Source organism: Vigna angularis, chromosome 7, assembly GCF_016808095.1.
Source record: "Vigna angularis cultivar LongXiaoDou No.4 chromosome 7, ASM1680809v1, whole genome shotgun sequence".
Lineage (NCBI taxonomy): Eukaryota > Viridiplantae > Streptophyta > Magnoliopsida > Fabales > Fabaceae > Vigna > Vigna angularis.
Genome location: NC_068976.1, coordinates 20,344,128 through 20,366,621, shown reverse-complemented (window position 1 = coordinate 20,366,621; position 22,494 = coordinate 20,344,128). Strand labels below are relative to the sequence as shown.

Genomic DNA, 22,494 nt, shown 5'->3' with positions numbered 1-22,494 from the left:
ATATATACATGTGTGTGTTGATAAATTAATTATTCGTCTTTTATTGTATTATAAATTAGAATAGAATTCACAAATTTAGGTAGATCTTTCTTTCTTGATTAAGTCAGGTAGAAACAAATTATTCTTAAAGAAAAGTTAAATTAAATTAAGAAAACAATCGTTAATAAAAAACCATGGAATTATAAATTATAATAAAATTCTCAGACTCTTCCATATATAGAGACAAATTATTCTTCAAGAAATGTTCCTACAGTTGAAAAAAGAATCTTGAAAATTATATTTATTAATTTACCGAACCGTTAAATCATACATATAATTGATATAAAATCTGTACTATTGAAATATCACGTCAATAAAATTATTAAATAATGATTAATTTTAATGATAAAAATATATTTATAATAGATAATGTTAATGACTAAATTAAATATTAATTTATAATAAAAATTATTTTAGTTATTAATTTAGAAATTAATTATAATTTTTTAATTATGATAGAAATTATTTTAGTTATTTATAATTTATAAATTAGTATCTAAATTAATTATTATAATATTTAATTATTTTTAGTTACTAAAATTATTCTTTTACTTAAGAATATTTTTTGTAGTGTTTTCCTCTCTCATAATCAATATTGTATGATTTAAATGCAAACAAAAATCTTTTTTGTTAAGAGCACAACCATTTTGACTGAATATAAGGAAATATATTTATATGTTCACAAATAGCATAATAATTACTTATAGATTATAAAATTAAAACCGGAAACAATTCATATTTTAATTAATTGTTTGGAATTGTTGATTATTAATTTAATATTGGGGGATTATTTTCATCTGGTAGACTTAAATAATCCATATTTTTTATTAAAAAAAAGTGTTTTAGTGTAGCAAATAAAAAATTTATTATTCAGGATAAAATAATAAAAATGTGTTCCCATTAACAACTTTTATCTTCAAGTAATTAATCCATTGTTCGAATCTTATGTCACTTTTAATAATCCATACCAATATAATGTAAAAGAATATTTATTTAGTTTTATTCAGAAAATAACTTATAAAATGATGTCATGAGGAAAAGGTAAAAATTGAAGTGATTTATTCTTATAAAATCAACAATGCATTTTTATTTCATAACATGTATAAAGAAATAAAATAATATTAAAGAAGATACAATTTTCTTTTTCTTCTTTTGTTATTTACTTCTTTCTCCTTCAACAATCTGTTAATCACAATTAAATAGTATATTGAAAACTGAAAGGAAAAATAAAACGGTATGGTTGATGGTGATGAAATCCTGAAAATGAAACGTGACACGTGTGGCACGTAAATGATGAATTGTGGACACCAAACACTATATATTATTAGTATAATTTTGGGAATTTTCAACCCTCAAGCAAGAAAACGTGTACACAATAATTCATAATTATGCATTTGAACTACTAAATAATTTATGTTTCTAAAAGTTGTTAAACTAGTTTTATATATGATAATTAAAAAAAAATCATACATGATTTCACATTATATATGTTTGATGGATTATGTATGTTTTAATATCCAAATCTTTGTTTTTGTTACCATTCCCTTTTGAGTTCTTCATTAAACGGGAGAGTAGTAGATATTCTGATATAAAACTATATCAATATAATAATTAACTTGTATTAAATATAATTATCTATTTTTTTATTTCAAAACAAAATTATATTTATAATTTTTTAAATAAATTTTGGATTAAAAGTGATATAATTTTTACTAATAATCATACTTTATTTTAAGTTAATTAATATTAAAATTAATCTCTTGAAAGTTGAATAATGATAAATAATTATCCATAAGGACGCATTTATTTTTTTTCCTAAAGTTGAATCTGGCTCCTCCCCTTATTCTTTGTCACTGGATAATTCATTTTAACCTTTCTGAAAAGTTATTCACACCACACTTTTTAAAGAAGAAAGAGAGTGGTGTTGTTTTGTTTTTCAATTTTTTTTCCAATAATAAGGCTATTGTTTAAGCTTTTGAGGCTGCAAATTAAAAAAACGTAGCTTTCTCTAACCATTTTGTCTAGTTGAGTTGCCAAAGCAACCTTTATTTTATTTTTTCAATTTTATTACATTTTTATAATTTGATTTGATTGAATGAGTACTTTATAGTCGGTATGTACATGTTTCTGAATTATTTTAGAAAAGTATAACCTATAATTTAAAAAGAAAACATCAAAACTATAAAAATAAATAAATATCTATTCGACGAAAATACACTTATGTTTCTATGTAGATAAGTCAAACCATTATTTAGTAAACTATAAAATGTTGAGTCATCGTGATAATTGTGTAAAATATTCATTGATTCTATCAAGGTTAGTTTTTTTCTTTTTCTTTTTTCCTAAACCTTAACATTTAAAAACATATAGTGACTTTTCTAGAAATAAAAGATTTTCAGCTTTTTCTTCCACTCACCTACCATGTGATATGATGCTATAAATAGTATATTATATTTGGTGGGTGCAATGGTTATGCTCTTAAACTAATAGCAAATAATGAGTAAAGTTTATCATGATTCTTTAAAATAATGGGTCGTATGGTTATAGTTTAAAAATATTTGGTTAATACCTATTTTATTTTCTATTTTAGTTAGTTTAGTTTAAAACTGTGTTTCATCTAGCGTTCAAAATGATTTCAATTTGTAATTTTTGTTTAATTTAATTTCTTTTTTTAAGGGTAAAGTGATGTGTAACTCGGAATTGATTTGGAGATGGTTTAACTTTGTGACTTTCGCGATAGTTGTTTGATTTGGTTGGTGAATCTATTGAACAGATTAATATTATAGTGAATATGAAGATGCATTGATGAAGATGAAGGTTCATAAAGTGGTGGAGAAGATCTTGCAATTTAGGGTTCGTTCTTGTGGTGACGCAATGTTTCTCACGATATTTGTGTGAGCTGCATTTATGATGAAGGAGGTGTAAGGAGAACAATGGTGAAAGTTTGATGAGTCGTAGTGGTCTATTGGTGGCAATGGAAGATTTCACGATGGTGGTTTTACGATTCATGGTGACTACGATTAGAGGTTTCGAGGAAGATGAAGGTGCGCGAGGCGTGATTTGTAATGGCTTACATGGAAGTGACATTAAGCATATTTAGGCTTGTGTTTCACAGTTCATAGCCTTTGTTATTACAAGGAAGAAGAGAATGTTGCTAGATATGAGCGTTGTGGTGGTTGCTTTGGTTTCAAGATGGTCCATAAAAAACTCGATTATGTTATTGGGTTGTGTTGCTTTTGTTTGCAGGTTGACGTGGTTGACGAAGGGGAGGGTTTCGTGGTGACGTTGTGGTGATGGAGGTTAGCACAAGGAAGATGGTCTGGCCATGGATTGGTTTTCACGGTGGCGTGAACCTGGTTCACAGTGGTGAACTGTTATGCCTTGCGGTGTGGTGAGATAAATGAGAAGGTCATGACATCTAGGATTCCTTGATGATGAGGTAAACAGCCACATCAGATAAAATGAGTCACGTCATTCATTGATGGTTGACCTTGACTATATCAGTAACAGTTTAGACACTGTATGAAAAAAAGATCAAATTAAACAAAAATTGAGAACATTTAAATGCCAAAAAAGTCGAAAAACCATTTAAATAAAACTTACCAAAATATGAATTAAAATAGATATTAAGACAAAATAATTTCATGATCACCTTTTATAGATTTTTTTGGAGAAAAAGAATATATACATGTAAAATTAAAACAAAGACCATGTCCCTCGTTTTAATTCTGCTTGAAAAAAATAACAAAATGGTTATTATTTTTATTGATAATACTTTTGCACTGAGATATTTTCGTCGTGTATATACTTGATTATTTTTATTTTATAAATTGAAAAATATTTTATGTTAATTTGTTAACTAAAAAAAAAGCTCATGATTTATCCCTAACATCTAACCGCGAATATGTTTAGGTTTCATTACTTTTCCATAATTCACCAAATTCCAAAATCTACCGGTCGTATTCTTATATAACACTTATTTATTTTTTTATATGACACTGTATATAAATAGAAATGATTGCATTATGTGCAGGTGTTTTTTTTTACTAAAATTGATTTGTATGACAAAAATAACTTAATTTAATTGTAAATGAAAAATAAAAACTAATTTATATTTGTTTATAATTGGGAAAATGTCATCAAAATAATTTTAAATGATATTTAAAATCATTTTTAATTTATGAATACGAGATAAAATAAGATTATACGCTAATAATATTGTGAAATTCATTTTAACCTAATCACACGTTTTTAATGCGTGGAATATTTTATTTCACTTTTAAGTATAGGTTGGTTCAGATAAAGTGTGAACGTGTGAGAGATTTATCCGAAAAAAAAAACGTGACACAAAATGAAAAGTTACGAAGAGTTTGTAAAAAAGTTAGTTTCTTTTTATTATTAAAAAGGAGTTGTTAGAGAAAAGTGGTTATTCTTTAAGTTGGTATTTTTTAAATTTAGTTTTTATCATTTTTTTATGATCAATTTTCATTTATAAAATAATTAAGTTCCTATTTTTCTATTTTTTTCCTTTTTGCCTTATTTCATTTTATTAACTCATCCTTACTAAAATATGGTCTCTATAAAATCAAATTATAATATGACTTAGTCGTATTATTTCATTACTTTAATAAAAACAACAATAAAAATGAAAAAATATATATAACTTTTAATACGATAAATTGTTTGAAATAAATAAAATTGTAAAAACTGACTACTGTGGTTGAAAAGAAAAAAATGTATATTTTGTAAGAACAAGGTAAATAAAAACCCTCTCTCCAATTCGACAATAGAATAATTTTCAATTGAAAGGCAAAAGTATTTTTCACAGTATAATAAGTTTATTTATCTCATAATATTTATGGTGTTCTTTTAAATATACATTTTTTCTTTCATTGATTATTCAATCAGAGAAACAAAATATAATGTTTTTTTTTTCTTTTTCATCTCATACAAAATATAAAATAAATCATTTAATTTTTTTTTAACTTTTTTTTTATGAGCAAACACAAGCTCAATTTTAGCTTTTAAAATAGCAATATCTCGTGCAAACCTACGAGCAATAGAATTGTAGGGACTTGCGGTTTCTACCAATGGAGGTGTGACTTTCCAACAATAGAGGTGCACATTACGAAGTATAAGAAAAAAATGGGGTGCAGGAAGAAATTGTCCATGGTTTATTTTAAGAGTACAAAACTTTTTATTTGGGCCATCAGAATTCAATTTGAGTTAAGAACCCAGAAAAACTTAATACTTATCATCACTTAGTGTTATCCATCATATCGTACAAGTATTCTAATAAATCGGTTATTGTTTGTTCTCAATAATAATAAATGACGGAGAAATAGAAGAAACAGGGTATTATTAACACTGAAAGATCATGCATCTTAACATTATGCATTCAACAACAATATATATAATTAACATGATTATTAAAGATTATATTGTTGTTAATTTTAATCTGTATCCACAAAACCTACAACGTATTATATATATTCTCAGAATAATTTTCATCTCTTCTTCATAATAAAAGGAGATTGAATAATAAAATAAAAAGTGTGCGATGATAAAAAAGTGTAGTGATACGATTCACAAGACACACTTAATCACCAAATTTATGGTAGTCGTAAATTTATACGTTCAAAACTAATAATAGACCCATTATCATAATTATCATTGAGAAAATGGGAAATAATCCTTTTTATTTAGAATATATGTACATTTTAATTATTATTTAACAATATATCAACAAAATTTGTTAATATACTTTTCATAAATAAGATTTATAAATACTTAATTTTATTATATATATTTATTAATTATATTACTTTTCACTCTTATAAATTGTTTTTATTTATAATTAATGTAAAACAATACTTTTTTTTATGTCAAATCATATATATATATATATATATATATAATGAACGTGAGACTAGTGAGACTATATATATGAATGAATAGTTTAATAAATGCTTAACTAATTCTATATATGTCAAATAAAAAATTCTTTCTTCTTCCAACCTTTTGATTTTTTCATTTGTTTTCATTGTAGAGATACTCTTCCCCTAATTCTTTCCATTCTATCAATGAATAATTTATAATAATTCTCAATTCCAAATCCACTAATTATTCTTCGATAGCAACAACATTGTTTGAAATTTCTTAATTTTGAAATATATCAAAACCTTAGTAGTAAAAAAAAAAAAGTTGTATGCTATGTTTCCAATATTGGATTTCATATTTGAATAATTAAGAAAGTATGTTTTTTATCTACGGGTCTAACAAATGAAAATTTTAGATAAAACCCAATCCATTAAGATCTCTTCCTTTTAAAAACTGATAACATATTAAAAATAACTTTAAACTTAATTTAATTATAAAATCAATTTATAAAATAAAATTTACGTGCATATCCATCCATATATATACAAATTGGTCTTATATACATACAAGATAAGAGACTTCTAACCATTATAATAAATGTGAAATTCACTATTATGAAACCAAACATGGTGCAACTTGCATTATCTTGCAAATGGCGTTCGCGCACATTGAATATTGTAAAAGTGGGTGATGTGAAGTGAAGCAATCCAGCCTATTAAAATTGAGAGGGACAATTACGCTTTGATGGCTTTACTTGTGGTAATGATATACCCTCCTTCAAGTTCAAAGCAAATTTCTATTTTTCTTCCAAAATCCTTTTCTATACCAGTAAAGAACAAACAAATCTTGTTTCATTCTTTAGATTTCACCAAAACTTTGTCTAGCTTAAGATTTTGCAAATTTTTTACGGAAGATAAATATAAGTAAAAGTGACGTGGTGTAGAAGACTAAATATGAAATATGTCATCATATCTACCATGAGTTAATGCATTTAATTATGAAGTTATTAACTCAACATGTATCAGCCCACAGTTGCAGATAACCAGCAACCAGTTTTCAGCACCTTGTTTTGGTTACTTTCCTGTTTTTTCTCTGCCCTACCTCTTTCAAACTGCCCTAAATATCTCAACTTTCCTTTTATTTCAACCAATAGGAAACACGATTCAAGTACTACAAAGCACTATAAAGGCCATTCCATCCACCACCCCACTTAACCTTTTTTGTGTTATCATATCATTCTAGTACTTATAGGTTTAACTCACTACACTACAAGTACCAAAATCAACCCACCCAATTGTTTCCCATCTGTACATAAGTTGCAACTAAACTAAATCTAATTCGATGATTATTAAAAAATGAATTTTAAACATAATTCATACTTATAAAATTGATTTATAAAATAAAATTTATATATATAATTTACACTGAATTATACCTTTTTAGCATTCAATTGATTTAATTATTTACTATTTGTTTGATTGATGCACGTCATATGATCATATTTAATGTAAAAATTCGAATCAATTTCGCAAAATTATCACCTAAGCTATACATTTATTGCTTCTCTGTTGACGTGAATTTATTGTTGGCAAATGGGTTATGAAACATACACATCAGAAACATACTTAATCAAGTTAGATAGATCATATAAAATCAAATGAAAAATGAGTACAATGTATTTTCTTATGTTTAACTAACACTTTATAGATCAAGATAGGTTTAATGTATTTTTTTTCAGATGTTTTTTTTTTAAAAAAAAACATCTTAAACTTATGAAATCAAATAACCATTTACTTAAAAGTGAATTATGCAATAAAATCCAGACAATACTTTTTTTTTTTTTGAAAACAAAATTAACGAATTGATTTCAATTAACTCGTTATAATTCGAATAAAAATTAGGCAATTCACCCATTTAACGGACCTAATTAGTAGTACATTTGAACAATAAATATTAGTTAAAGCACCTTCGAGTTTTTTAGGTTACCAGCAAAGTGACCGAAAGCAGCCAAACTTTAAGAAAAAAAAAACAAAAACAAGAGAATTAGGTAGCAATTAAACTAACATATGACGTTTTTTATTTTTGTTTTTCAGTCGTTTTCCTTTGCGTGTGCTTTTTTCTTCTTACGACATTCTTTGGTGAATTGGTGTGCCATATTTGCCTAAGTAAATTTGTTAAGACTTATTGTTTTTTTCATTTTATGTGATTCTATTTAGCATCTAAAAGTAAGATAATTAAAATAAGTTTTGTTATACATTATGTTATAATAAAAAATTAACAATTATTAATCAAACATTCAAATATTTATAATTTAATTGTATGGTTGTGAGATTTTGGAATTTAAAAATTTCAGTGCTCTCAGCAGTAGTAACATTATTTAATTGTTTAGTCATGCACACTTCCTATCTATACATCACAAGGAGCCTACACGTAATCAACCACTCATGACTCATCAATACTATGTTGTTACTTAAATTCTAGAAAACGATGTTTAAACATCAAAATCCTCATTCATATCACTTTTTCCTTTGACTCGCTTCCTACTAAAATAGAAAAGAACGTGTGTTCAACGTAGCAGTACTATAAAATATTTCATCATATAAAAATTAATATGACTTTTTAATTAAATCTATTTTCCTATCGCATATAGTTTAAAAGTCACTTAAACAAATTTGGTATCGAAATATCGGTATCCACCAACTTATAATAAAATTGTTAAAAAAAAATTTAAAATTTAATTTAATCCCACAAAATCGATTTTAAAGGTGAAGTTTGCACTTATTTATATACTATTAATTGGTCTTATTTTTAGTCGTTATAGAACTTCTAACACACCTCCTCACACTGAGATATATACATCTCGAACGTGAGACTAGACATTAATAAGTGTTCCAATAATGATCCGATAATAAATGGAATAATATATTTACACAAATTTTACTAGAATAGACTCTAACATGACTCTTATACTATATTAAGAAGTGGACTTTAAATCTAACTAAGATTATCAGATTAATCATTTGTCCGTTAAGTTTTTCACTAAGATAATAAGTCATTATATTCTAATTAAAGATTTATGTTTTTATCACACCTAATAATCTTACATCATTTAAAAATCAAGATTAAACCGAGTTTAAACACTTCTTTTTCCTTCCATCTTCTAATACATCTTTTAAGAAAAAAAGTATAACCATATGATTCACCTTTAACTATATCATTTGATATACTCGAAACAATTGTAATTTTTTTATATTATATTTAACTTAATTATCTCTATCCACATTTGGATTATTTCCTATACTCAAAGACTCTCGAATAAAAACTAGAATATCTGGTCCATGACTGTAATTAACGTGGCTTGCCTCTGTCTATAAATGCTAGTGTATCTGCTTCATTCCCAAGCAAAATACATTTTGACCATTCTTATCCCTTCACTTTGAAATGCCCATTGCCACCACTTCTCTCACTGTCACCGACTGGTTTTCTGAAATGGTAGAAACAGTAACCGCAAGTTTCAAGCATCTTTGTAATGGTGGTTCTGCAGTTGGGCTATTCATGAAGGCTTTCGAGAGAGTTCTTTTTGCCTTATTTACTTGCATTGTGGCACTTGGTAAGTATGATGCATTTAATTTCCTTCCTCTTTGTTATTACTTACCATTCTCATGAATTGCCTTTGTCCTGAGAAATCACTGCTTCAATGATATACCTTGTTATGTTACACATCTCACATGGTTTGTTAAACGTTTGGCTTTATGTCTTAGAGAAACTGTAACTTATGCTAGTCAGGTTAAGTACATGTTTGAATTTCTCTTGGAGACTTGAAAAGTGTTTTTGCTCCCAAAGTGAAAAATTTCTTGTGTATTTGGATTGGTGGTGAATTGAACTAACAGTGATTTTTTGAAACACGAAGTATAAAAAACAACCATGGTTAGTTCACCACAAAAGTAACCTTTTATTTCGAAAACACTTAACTAATCCTTCTTCATTTTTTCGTTGGAATTCAAAAGCAAACATTGAAATTCATTAAGATACTTTTCCAATTTTATTTCAAAAGATCAAAACTGAAGAGAATGAGGGAATAAGATAAAATGGTGTTTGTCATTGACCCAAAGTCACTGCAGATATGAGAAATGTTTGATGTTTGTGCAGGAGGGTCAATAGTGGGAACAATTGCAGGAGGCATAAAAGGGCAGACCACAGAAACTGGTTTTCTTGATGGTGCTGGCAAAGGAGCAATCACAGGAGCCATTGCAGCATTGGAATTGATAAATTTTGACTCTGCTGCTGATGAGCCAGTGTCTAAGGTAATGTTGCCAGTTCCATACTTTGAAAAAAAGAATGTTTCATCCCTTTCTATTATCTCACCAGTAACTAGTAGCTGCTAGTCCAAGAACACTGTGTTCTTCGCACTCACCTTTGAGTTTTGGTGTGGAACTGCAGTTTGCCCTGTTGAGAAGTTTATTGAATGGGAAAGTCTTTATGGAATGGATATGTCCAGCTGTGGCAAAACTCTATCAGTTGCATGTAACAGTAAGTATGAAACATAAATCTCTCTATTACTGATGCTAAATCAGGTTAATGTGTAATTAGTGTGTGTGGACCATACTACAATTCTAAGAATCAAAATTTTAATCACATTTGGTGAAACTCATTTGTTTCAGATTAACACACTGGAAACAATATACCAAGAAGTATCAGACATTTATGATATCAGGGGAGCAAGAGGGGTACCCCAGAATGTGATTATGAAGCTTCAATTTCAGCCATTCAACTCTGGAAAAATGTCCAAGTTATACAACATGTCTTGCTGCTCAATTTGCTTCCAAGTGAGTAACATCTCATAGTCATGTGAAAATGAAAAAAAAAAAATGTCTTAGTATGAAATATTCACTGTCTGCACTATCAGTATAGCTTGATATTTTCTCCTAAAAATCATTAACATTTTGATTTGCAGGAGTTTGAGGATGGAGAATTGGTGAGGATACTTCCAAAATGTGGCCACCTTTTTCACCTAGAATGCATAGACAAGTGGCTAGTCCAACAAGGATCATGCCCAATGTGCAGAACTTATGTTCCAGACCACATTCTTTAATAACAAATGTTTCAGTTGTAAAAGTAGGTTGAGCTTCTGTCATGAAGTATTAACTTTGTATATAATCTTTTTAAGTTATTGCCAAATTAGTGCATGCTAGTTATAATCTCTTTTATTTTATTTTCATAAATAGACCTTTTTTAAAATAATTTATTTTTCTAGTGAAGGAATGCTGTATATGGGTCAATCTGCACTGACACTTAAATTTAAAGAGCAAGGACTATAGCTTAACCTGTGGTTATATGGTCTTTCCAAACCAAAATTAAAAAATAAATATACTTGCAAACATAACATTAAGAAAAAGTAATATAGTTTTACCTTACATCTATGAATAAAAAATATAAAATATTTTATCCACGTAAAATAAAAGCATAAGATAGTTCTGATATTTTCTAAAACGATATTAACGCAGAACCTTACTTACGTTTACCTCTTAGCATGAGTTTTAACTTTATCGCTTCAAAAATAAATACCCAAATTTTACCTTAACTAATAAAAATATATAACATTTTTTTGCTTTTATATTACTATTATTATTTAATAATATTTTCCTTCAACCAAATGATAACAATAGTGTTTCAATTTCTGTATCCTCTAAAATATTGGCATGATAACTCTATTGTTCTGAATACAATATCTTAGCACATCCTTCTTTCACGCTGACAAGGATATTTGAAATGTAATTTTTGTATTTTGAACATGTCTTCGAAAAAGAAGATAAATATGTTAAGATTTTTGTAAGGTGCAAGAAGAAATGTTCCAACACCAATTCGTGAGGTGCAGGAAGAAATGTTCCAATTCAAGACTTTGCATTGGGAATGGGCCTAGCCCAAGAACCGTGGAAGCCCAGACATTTTGAAAGGACAAAAACGGTAAATCTGTGTCTGAGATAAGGGTAGTTCTGGAAAAGGGAAATATTATTACAGAGACCCCAAAAAGCGAAGACCAAGATTGTGTTGGTTTGAAGAATTTGATTGAGAGTAAGAGTGTGAGGTAGAGTCGAAGATATACAAATGGCGTCGTGGTGCAGTGTTCGGAGCTTCCAGATTCCGGCGATGGAACGCGGCGCACTGCGCAATAGTGCTTCATTGGCTGCCGGAGTGGGGTGTCTGTCGGTGGCCGGCACCTCCTTCTGGCGTTCCTCTTTGTCACGCAACCGCTCTTTGCCATTCACATGCTTGAGCATTTCTTCGGATGCTCGTATGTACCCATTGTGAAAAGACCTTCAGATTTTTTTAACTTTTTTATCTTCGATGGTGATCCTTATTGTTAATTTTTTAGCATCGAAGTTAATTGTGAAGAGAAGAGAGTGAGGAAATTGTAAACGATTGTCTATGTGACTTAGGTGTTAAGGAAAGTGTTCAAACTGATGGGGCACCGGCGGCTCTGGGGCCATATTCTCAAGCAATCAAAGCCGACAACCTTCTTTTCGTGTCTGGTGTTCTTGGCCTTGTTCCCGAGGTTTGTTAATTGTCATCTCCAGTTTTTTTATAGTTTATCTTCCTTTCTTCAGCAGATTATTGATATGCGTGTGTTTTGCTCTTCAATACAGACAGGGAAATTCGTATCTGATGATGTTGAGGAGCAAACTGAACAGGTTCAATACAAAATGAGACCACATTTCATTTTGTAACATACATAACATTATTTGATTGTATCCTTGTATGATATGGTAACATTTAGTCGATGATGCGACCCACTTGTTGATTCTGTTTTTGACATTTGAGATAATTGTCCTTTGTAGCTTCTAAAAAACATGGGGGAAATCCTTAAAGCTGGTGGTGCTAGCTACTCCTCGGTCGTTAAGACAACAATTATGTATGAATTCCTTGCTCTCTGTAGTTGGGGTTTATTGCATTTCGGCAATGTTACTAGTTTTTGAGGTTTTATTTCCTGCAGGTTGGCTGACTTGAAGGACTTTAAGAAGGTCAATGAGATATATGCTAAATGTGAGTTCTGTATAGTGAATTTTGTTGATAATGTTTCCTTGGCGGTTTACATTCTTGTAGAAGGTGAAGCTTACAATAACTTGTCTTGGTGAAAAGATGAATACACCTTAAACTTGTACTCAATTTCTAACCTCTTTGATTAGAGATAACTAGACATAAATTCTATACTGCAGATCATGACAGTTCTGTATCTGTATTGACAAAGTGCTTAACTATGCTGATTACTAGTGAATTTCCCATATGATAATTTATTCTGTTCTGTAAGAATTTATCATGCTCCATCTGTGGGCTGTGCACGAGAATCTGATCAGCATTTAGATTCAAAATCTGCATGCTTTTTTTTTTTGTGGTTGAAAATTCTTGAAGATTCATCTATTATCTGTCATAGGTAATACTAATATATGCCAAGGGTGATTACTAGATTGGTGCAAGAGAATCCAGTAGTAGTACTGTGCTGATAATTTTATGATTTTTCTCCTTTTAATTGGCATTATTTATTTTCACTGTGTTTAATTTATATGTTGTTCCAATGGTTTCAGACTTCCCTTCACCTTTCCCTGCTCGTTCCACTTATCAAGTAGCTGCCTTGCCATTGGATGCCAAGATTGAAATTGAGTGCATAGCAACACTATGAGCATCAATGGTAGTGGTACCTCCTGCTCCTTCAGCAAACTCAGGTTAATAATGCAGGAAGGGGACATATGTTAGTAATGGAGTTTTATTTTGTTTTATTTTGTTTTGTTCTTTGGTGGATAGGGGTGCTCCTGTATTACATTTACCCTAGTTTCCTATTGAGGTCTCTAATCTTCGGATTCTCTCAAAGATTATGCTCGTTAAAAGTGAAAGAAACTTAGACATTGAAATGGTGTTTGCAGCTTCTGTTGCTTCCTATCACATAAAAAGCCCTTGAATTATGTTAAGTGTTCTTTCTGTTAGATTATTTTTGGAGGTAGCCCTTCATCCAATTTTTACAGCATACATTCATTCTGCATAATGCTTGTTTATTTTTAAAGGATAAAAAGAAACCTTAAATCAGTATGAATGGTTGTACTAAAACTTAGATCACTGTATTCGATTTAGTAGATACAAATATTATTGAAAAACTAACTGCATCCTATTATTAAGAGAATCTTGCAGGAATTAAGAAATTGATAATATTAGTAATTTTTTTTTCTAATAGCCAATAATCTATTTACATAATAAGAATTAAAAAGAAAATAAACATTGAGACTTAAAAATTGATATTTCATAAAAAAATAATCTAAAGAATATACTTTAAGACTACTTAATGAGTTTGAGTATTTTGTACACAGTTTGTTCAAGTAGTTGAAAATTTCTTTTTCAATCATATAAAAAGTTGTGGGCCCAAGTGAATTTTTATCAGCGAAAGGCATTGATTCTATACAGGAAGCATAGACTTTAGCTTAAGCACACTGTATACGTATATATATAAATAATATTTACTTAATATCTTTTTAACTCAAATTAATATTTAAGAAACATTTCAGTTTTAGAATTTCAGTTTTATAAATTAAGATTAAAATATTATAAATATTTTATATTTGATATTATGATACATTTTACTTTTTATATATGTAATGTATATAAATAAAATATAATAATAAGTTATTCCATTCAATATATTTCTCATATATTTCATTCATCTCATATCTTCAAAAGCCTTAAAAATCTCAACAATAATTATATACACCAAATTGCACTTGCATCCAATGATGTTATGTTGTCACTTTTCAAGAATAAAGATAAAAAGTTAAGCATATTTCAACTTCTCTTCCTTTTTTTTTTCTTCTTTTGTTGACATGCACCAAGATCAATTTAAGTAATTCTCACACAGTATTAGAGAAAAATAGAGTCAAAATAAAATAAATAAAACTTACATAAAGAAAAATATCTAATTTTATTTACATTTGATAGTTATTTCTATCGGGGTCTAATAGATATATTAGAAATGCGGTCAGTTTGATTCTTTAATTATTATTTATTTTTTAGTTATTATTTATTATATGTTGTTATTATAATTTATTATGTTGTTATTATATTAAGTATTATTTTTATATAAGATATGTCTATTATGTATAATTAATCCTATAAATATAAAGTAGTATCTCCTACCTATACTCTAATTCATAACCCTAATACATTTGATTACACAGTTGATTCCATTCAAGGGAGTAACAAGAAGACAACAAAATTCATTTGGAATAGCTGCATCGTGTCACTTATTTGGAAAATCTGGGCTCAAATCTCTGGTAAGATTAAATGTGTTATTAGTTATCTTTAGAAAAAAATGATAAGTGAATTTGAAAACACTAATTCTCAATTGAAATTTATGAGTTAGAATCTAATTGATAAATTTAATTATTGAAATAAAACATGTAAGTAATATTTATGTAGGTGATTTTTTTGGGATAATAGTGTAAACATTTATTGAGGATAAAATATTTTTTAAATTATAAAAATAATATGTGAAAAATGTATGACTAAAGCAATCAGCAGTAAAAAAAAAAAAAACTGCACAAAAATAATTAGTGAAATCACAAGGGCAAGTGAGAAATATTATCAATCAAAATTTAATATAGTACAAGTTATCATATACTTGTCAAGTATTTAAGCTAGTTTTTAAGTTTTTTAATTGAAAAGTTTATTTCATCATATTAGTAATGTTTGGGAAATAAGTTTTTTTTTTTTTTTTTTATCTTTGATGAAAAGTTCAATTTTTTGTACTCTATCCTTAACAATTCATGTTCTCACTAATTCATCTCTTTTATATCTTAATTAAGTTTTAAAGTTCGGTAGTTTTTATTATTTTAATTAAAAATAAAAAATATGTTAGATAATAAGATAATATTATTATCACTTATATATAATAATCGTGAAGTAATAATCATGGTATAATGTTGAAAATAACTCATGTAAATTAAAAAACATTAAATATGTTTTTCGCTGTATTTTTGTCTAAAATATTTGGTTTCAGTACTTTTTGAAAATATAAAATATCATTTGACATGCAAAATATTGCTTATGAAAAGTAAAGATTCTGAACTTTCACATGATAATGATGTTTTTTTGTTGACTTTTACCATGTATACGAAGTAATATAGATTTGTTATTTAGTTTTAAGACTAAACACAGTTTTTCATAATAAAAAATAAAAACATATTTAACAAAAAAAATAACTACCCATAGAATTAAGTTATAAGCATATAGAATGTTTGATTATATACAATTTATCATAATATCTAATATAATCCACAATAAATAATATATTTAATTATTTAAATGTTTATATATAACAAAAATAAATAAATAATGATGATACTAATACATGTAAATTATAGAAGTTGGGGCATTTCCACTCCTCATAAAAAAATGAATTTAATGCATATAATTATTTAATATAAAGTGGCAGTAAAGTTTATTTCATACATTTAATTTAATAATTTGAAAAATGAAAGGAGTGATTAGTTAGAAAATTAGGAAAGTGAAATTAATTATAGATTAGGGTGAAATTAATTATAGATTTGTGAAATTAATTATAGATTAGGGTGAAATTAAAGGATAAGGAAGAGATGGTGTGAGTGTTCCTTTGCTTGCTAGGTGTTGGCCATGGAAGAGAGTGGGGCATGTTCAGGAAAAGGACGGTGCCATGGCATCTGAATCCAAATGCTGATAACCACCGTTACCCCTTTTTTTCACTTTAAAGATCAAACCTTTTTCTTTTCAAATACCAAACCCAACCAACGCACAAACCCACCTTAACAAGCTTTAGTTTTCTTGGTCCGTATTCTTCTTCTTCTTCTTTAATCCATTCCCTTTTCATTCTCCATACCATAGATCTTCATTTTCCAATTCCAAACAATTTCCGTTTGTACAATCCTTTCCCTTTCTTTGCACATGTCTAACTTATGTTCTATCAATTTAATAATCAATAAACTATAGGTTTTGTTCTTTCGCGGTCGGTATTTGTTTGCATTTGGTGCTGCTTTCTAGATTTTTAATTTGTTTTTTTCATGATTGATTTTCAGGCTGGTGGTTGTCTACAATCTGCGTCATGGAAGGTGTTATTGTGAGAAGAGTTATTCCTTCAGATAACAGTTGTCTGTTCAATGCAGTTGGGTAAGCAACGCAATGGAAGTCAACTTTTTTTTTATGCTGTGTTGGTGTTAAGGTTGGTGTTGGTGCTACTTGTACAAATGATTCCTCTTGTTATTTTTGTTGTGTTTGTCGATTCAGATATGTAATGGATCATGACAAGAAGAAAGCCCCTGAGTTGCGACAGGTAGTGTTTTCGTATATTAATTTTATTTCTCTGGAATTTATCATCCAACTGCTTCATTTCTATGTTTTTTTTTTTGTGTGAATTTGGTTCTAGTGGTAAGGGGTACTTCCTTTCTGAGGTATCAAACAAAACTCGAAGTTAAATTTGACCTTTTTTACTAAAAAACAGAACTCATTTTGCAAATCTTGAGGTATCAAGCATGGTAAACTCAAGATTTGGACTTGTGAAACCATATCTTAGCATGTTACCAATGCTGGGTGGCCTCCCTTCACAAAATGCCCACGGCTATTGCCAAAATATTTGCAACGCCATTCCACCATGGTGGCCATGTTGCCACCATTTAACAACATTGTATCAGAATTTGTTTCTGAATCCGAGGAATTCTTTATGGGATTGGAACAAGGAGTTTTTACCCAAACGAGTTAGTGTTCCCCTGAATTGTGTTATTCTCTTAGTATGACACTCATTCAATATATTTTTAGGTCCCACATTTTTATCAGAGAATGCGTTTTTAGGTTCGGATGAGAGACTAAAATAAATCCCTCTTGGCAAACGTGGGAGCTAAATCTAAAAGCCTATTACATTTTTATGGGGAACAAGAAGCAATTTTTGAGGAAGTTAAATCATATTTTATCCTTTCTTTTCTCGTGATAATCATATACAGTGTGCTAGCGTGTTATCATATACAATTCAAATGGGACATCCAACATTCCATCTTAATTGAAATTAGCTTGGCGTTCGTATCGCTTTGCTTGTTTCAATTTGAGTAGTTTCTGCAACCAGAAAGTCAAAATAGAAGTTCTGAATTTGTTTTTCCGTGGAAAAGTGTTCCTTGTAGACACATTTGATTAAAATTCAGAGTTGGCTTTCCAATTACTAAAATGATTGCAGTAAATGCAAAAGATTGTCAATATTATACCGATTGTGTTTGGATTTCACACTCAGTATTATATAAGGATCAGCTATATTTTTAAGTAGCTGATGTTTCTTTAACGTAGGATTTAAGCAACTTTCTGGTAATTTTTTATATTTCATCATCAATTCACATGCCTCTATTAGTCTGCCAAGCCCAATGTCGTGCCACTCAATGCTTTCAATGAAATTACTTGCAACCAGAAGCTTGTCAATGCAAAATATTTGTATTTTCAGATGTGAAATTACATAGTCTTTCATTTAAGAATTATCAGTGAAGTGGAAATGAAACTTTTATTCCATTGTATTACTTATATCTATTTAATTTAAGTATGTCATTGACATCATTTCGATCATATTGTAATTTGATAGTTTTGTACTATTTGACGTGCTAAAGGTTATAGCTGCAACAGTGGCAAGTGATCCACAGAAATATTGTGAAGCATTTCTTGGGAAGCCAAATGCAGAATATTGTAACTGGATTCTTGACTCAGAGAAGTGGGGAGGTTAGTTGGCCTATGCCTTCCTGATCAAGGCTGTTCTAAATAAAAAGTTTAATGGAATTGATTATCAACTTCTATTGTGCTAGTTGGAACTGCTACCTGTATTGTTATACCGTGGTCAGTTTGTACGAATGTTTAACCTCAAATGTGGTGAATTCATTTTTATTTGGAATGTAGAAGGTTACGAAACTTGCTCAAAGTTAGGTTGATTTAAAAACTGGGTTTTGAAAAACTTTGCTAACATAAATGTAGTATGTAGTATATGAATAAAATATATTATTTTCCTGAAATGTTATGAGGTATAAAGATTTAATTCAGATTTGGGAAATTTCATTTAAACATCTGGATACCCAAACAAGCTTTTGCTACTATTGTATTGGTTGTTTTGCTTAAACAAGTTTCCGAAATTAGGCTTTTGATATAAATTGTGGGTTCAGATTTTGTACCCGATGAATTTAGCACGGCTTTCAAAGGGTATTTCAAACTCTCCTAGTAACAGCTTAACAAGATTGCACTGTTAACGTTTTGTTTGTTTGATGTGCTAATTAAGCTCTATATTCCTCCTTGAAGGTGCAATCGAACTTGCAATATTAGCAGATTATTATGGACGTGAAATTGCAGCATATGATATCCAGACAACTCGATGTGATTTGTATGGTCAGGTTAGTCACTTTTATGCAATTTATGCTCTCAGTGTTGCAACCTCTTAAGACCGAACTCTCCATTTTCATCTTCTGTGTATACTTTTGACAGGAAAGTAACTACTCTGAAAGAGTGATGCTAATTTATGACGGTCTCCACTATGATGCATTAGTGGTGAGTAATCTCATATACCAGAAACTATTGATCATCCACTTCTTCTCTTTTGTGCATTTTTAATTTTTGGATTTGGAGGTGAATCATGAGATTGCATGTGTATGATATTTATGCTTTTATCTACTGCACATAAAACAATAGAGAAAAAGAAATACAAAATTCAGGCTTGTATGTAATTCCCTTTTTCATGTTGCCTGATGATTAATCACGCCTTGTTTGGGTCAGATGTCTCCCGTTGAGGATGCTCCTGAAGAGTTTGATCAGACCATATTTGCGGTTCAGCCGAACAGAAGCATTGGACCTGTGGAGAGGCTTGCTCTAAATTTTGTGAAGGACCAGCAGAGGTTGTTTGCAATTCTTATTGAACCTTCTTAAAACAAATAGAGGAATATTTGCACTCTTAGATGATTGAATTGCATGAATCCTCAAATTTGGATTCTTCATATTACTAGATTTTTTTTTGTGAATATATATTACGTAAAATGTTTTTATGTGCTATTACTTAAAACTGAAAAGTGAGAGAAACTAATGAGACAATGTTTTTATGTGCTATTACTTTAAATTTACCAATTTCTATGGTCAAACCATACCGATGAAATTATGCACATTTTTTAAGGGAAAAGTTGGGCTATGGATCTGCCTGTAGCAGCCTATATTTTAACCCTGCTCTGGTACAATTATTTCCTTTCCATTTATGCTATGCTAATGTGATGTATACTCTTTTTCAGGAAACGGAGTTACACTGACACTTCCAAGTTCACTCTGCGCTGTGGGGTATGCCAAATTGGAGTAGTTGGCCAAAAGGTGATTCTTGTTTTACTTATCTTAGCCTGAACTTTTTTTTCTTTTTATGATTCTTAGAAGTTTTTTTTCCTGAACATTTCAGGAGGCAGTTGAGCATGCACAGGCCACTGGTCATGTTAACTTTCAAGAGTATAGATGATGCACACTACATTGATTTGAAAGAGATACAGATGTATGTGCAGTGGTTGATTTCAATGACCTAAACTGAATAATTTCTGCATGTGCCAATTTCTGTTGTAATATTATTAGCTTTTTCTCAAATAAGTTTCATTTATTTTCCTTTATGGAAAGTTTCATTTATTTTCTTTATGTAGCTTTGGTGCAGTGCAGTGGAGTGTCTATATTAAAAGTTTATAGATTAACTTTATATATAGTTATTTAAGGTTTAATTTGTGAATTTTTTTTATACAAATTCTTTAAAATTTTATTTTTAACGTAGCCATAAACTAATTTGAATTTATAAAAAAATGGAAATTCATATTTTTCTTAGGATTTTTTGGTTTTTTAATAAAAGTAGTTTTTTTCGTGGAGTTCATCGGTTTAATTGGTATTTTCTTTTATGGTTCATGGTTCATATTCTGGATTTGGTTCATCTCTCTAGTAGAACTGAACAAGAATCCACTTTTTCTTTCAATGCAAGTGAATCGTTTTTAAGAATTATACTCTTTTTTTTCATATAAATGACTACATATTATATATAATAAAAGATTATCTAGCGTTGGAAAAAATAGAAACTAAGATATAGGATTTTTCATCCAAACAATTCAATAACTTCGGACGAACCCAACCATCTAAGGGCAACTTTAATAGCAATTATTATCTTTTCTTTTTTAAGAGTTTGTTTTTATAATTTATTGATCTTTTCATCTCTAAAGAATAACAATATTATTAAAATAAATATTACATATATAATAATGAAATTATTAGAAGAAAACAAACTTAAGACTCACATTAATCTGATCATTGCAAAAGAGAAAACATACAAACTTAAGACTCACATTAATGTGATCATTGCAAAAGAGAAAACAAACACAAAGTTAGACAACACAAAATCAAAGATAAACTAGAATACAAACCATTAATGATATATATATATATATATATATATATATATATATATATATATATATATATATATATATATATATATATATATATATATATATATATATAAACATTTAAACATTATACACATGATACACATATGACATCAACCAACTCTATACACATGATACACATATCACACCAACCAACTAAACACTCTATGCATGATCATACTTTGACTAGACTTTTTGGACTTAGAATGAATATCGAGCTATGACGGGTTATACACTTGTGGTGGCTTCTACTGCTTTGCAAAATCATTATCAATGAGTTTCACCCTATCATACTCACAAGGTTAGTTTGTTCCACGCCTTGGATCATACTGGAAGCACCCAAGACTAAGACCTCCTGTTACTCTCACCACATGTGTCAAACCTCTCTGTGTGAGAATGCATGACCATTAAAGTGTCAGGAAAACTCCCTAGATTGAGGCTACCCGCATTCATTCTAACACACTTGAAACCACACCATGAAGTTCCACCTTGGAACTAACCTTCGTAACTTTGAAACCATTGATATCACTTGACCTTTACATCTTATGTCAATACATGAGACTACCGATCATACATTAAAGAAATAGAAACACCCTTACAAGTCATAAAAAATCACATAATAGCACAATTTCTTCATGGCATTTTTATACTCACATTTACATAAGGAAAACAATTTTGAAACTCTCACCAACAGCTCTTGAAGGGTCCAAAACTACCTAAAGAACATCCAAAACGGACATCCATAACCCTAAAACCCCCTTCCCCAAAACTAGTGTAGTGGTGCCCAGTTGTGCCCAGTGGCGCTCGGGCGCCCAGGGGCTAGCGCTCAGCCTCCTGGCCACTGAAAAATGGGCGCTCAACGCTATAGTTAGATAAAAACTCAATTTTTCTTACTTTGAATAGTAGTTCCCTCACATCGGCTCTTATTACTCAAAATCACCCATTAAAACCTTTCTTGTTAAGCTTGAAACTCAAGTAATTCACTCTTCCTTACTCCAAACACTTTAAGATAAATTTCATACCACACTACATCTTCCAAACACAGAATCATGACAGCAGAAACATTCTAAGAATATCATCATTCAAATATCAAACTACCTTG

The 22,494-nt window shown here is 29.2% G+C and overlaps 3 protein-coding genes across 4 annotated transcripts; all 3 read left to right on the top strand.

Annotated features, from left to right (window-relative positions):
- The first annotated feature begins 9,309 nt into the window (after positions 1-9,309).
- On the top strand, positions 9,310-11,108 carry LOC108337559 (NEP1-interacting protein-like 1). Its single transcript, XM_017574115.2, has 5 exons — positions 9,310-9,529; positions 10,069-10,223; positions 10,360-10,449; positions 10,581-10,745; positions 10,874-11,108. Exons 1-5 carry the CDS (start codon positions 9,361-9,363, stop codon positions 11,009-11,011), a joined length of 717 nt encoding a protein of 238 aa, XP_017429604.1. The 5' UTR covers positions 9,310-9,360; the 3' UTR covers positions 11,012-11,108.
- Positions 11,109-11,930: 822 nt separating this feature from the next.
- Positions 11,931-13,880, top strand: LOC108338524 (reactive Intermediate Deaminase A, chloroplastic). Its single transcript, XM_017575449.2, has 6 exons — positions 11,931-12,211; positions 12,357-12,472; positions 12,564-12,608; positions 12,756-12,829; positions 12,911-12,960; positions 13,500-13,880. The coding sequence occupies exons 1-6, from the start codon at positions 12,025-12,027 to the stop codon at positions 13,592-13,594; spliced, it is 567 nt and encodes a 188-aa protein (XP_017430938.1). The 5' UTR covers positions 11,931-12,024; the 3' UTR covers positions 13,595-13,880.
- A 2,684-nt stretch (positions 13,881-16,564) lies between these two features.
- Positions 16,565-20,579, top strand: LOC108338523 (OVARIAN TUMOR DOMAIN-containing deubiquitinating enzyme 2). Of its 2 annotated transcripts, none has more exons than XM_017575446.2 (9): positions 16,565-16,758; positions 17,007-17,097; positions 17,215-17,260; positions 18,570-18,678; positions 19,246-19,337; positions 19,429-19,491; positions 19,717-19,835; positions 20,220-20,295; positions 20,378-20,579. In XM_017575446.2, the coding sequence occupies exons 2-9, from the start codon at positions 17,033-17,035 to the stop codon at positions 20,432-20,434; spliced, it is 627 nt and encodes a 208-aa protein (XP_017430935.2). In that variant the 5' UTR covers positions 16,565-16,758; positions 17,007-17,032; the 3' UTR covers positions 20,435-20,579. The 2 variants fall into 2 exon arrangements, with proteins under 2 accessions (XP_017430935.2, XP_017430936.2); XM_017575447.2 differs by having other exon boundaries at positions 16,565-16,849.
- The last annotated feature ends 1,915 nt before the right edge of the window (positions 20,580-22,494 follow it).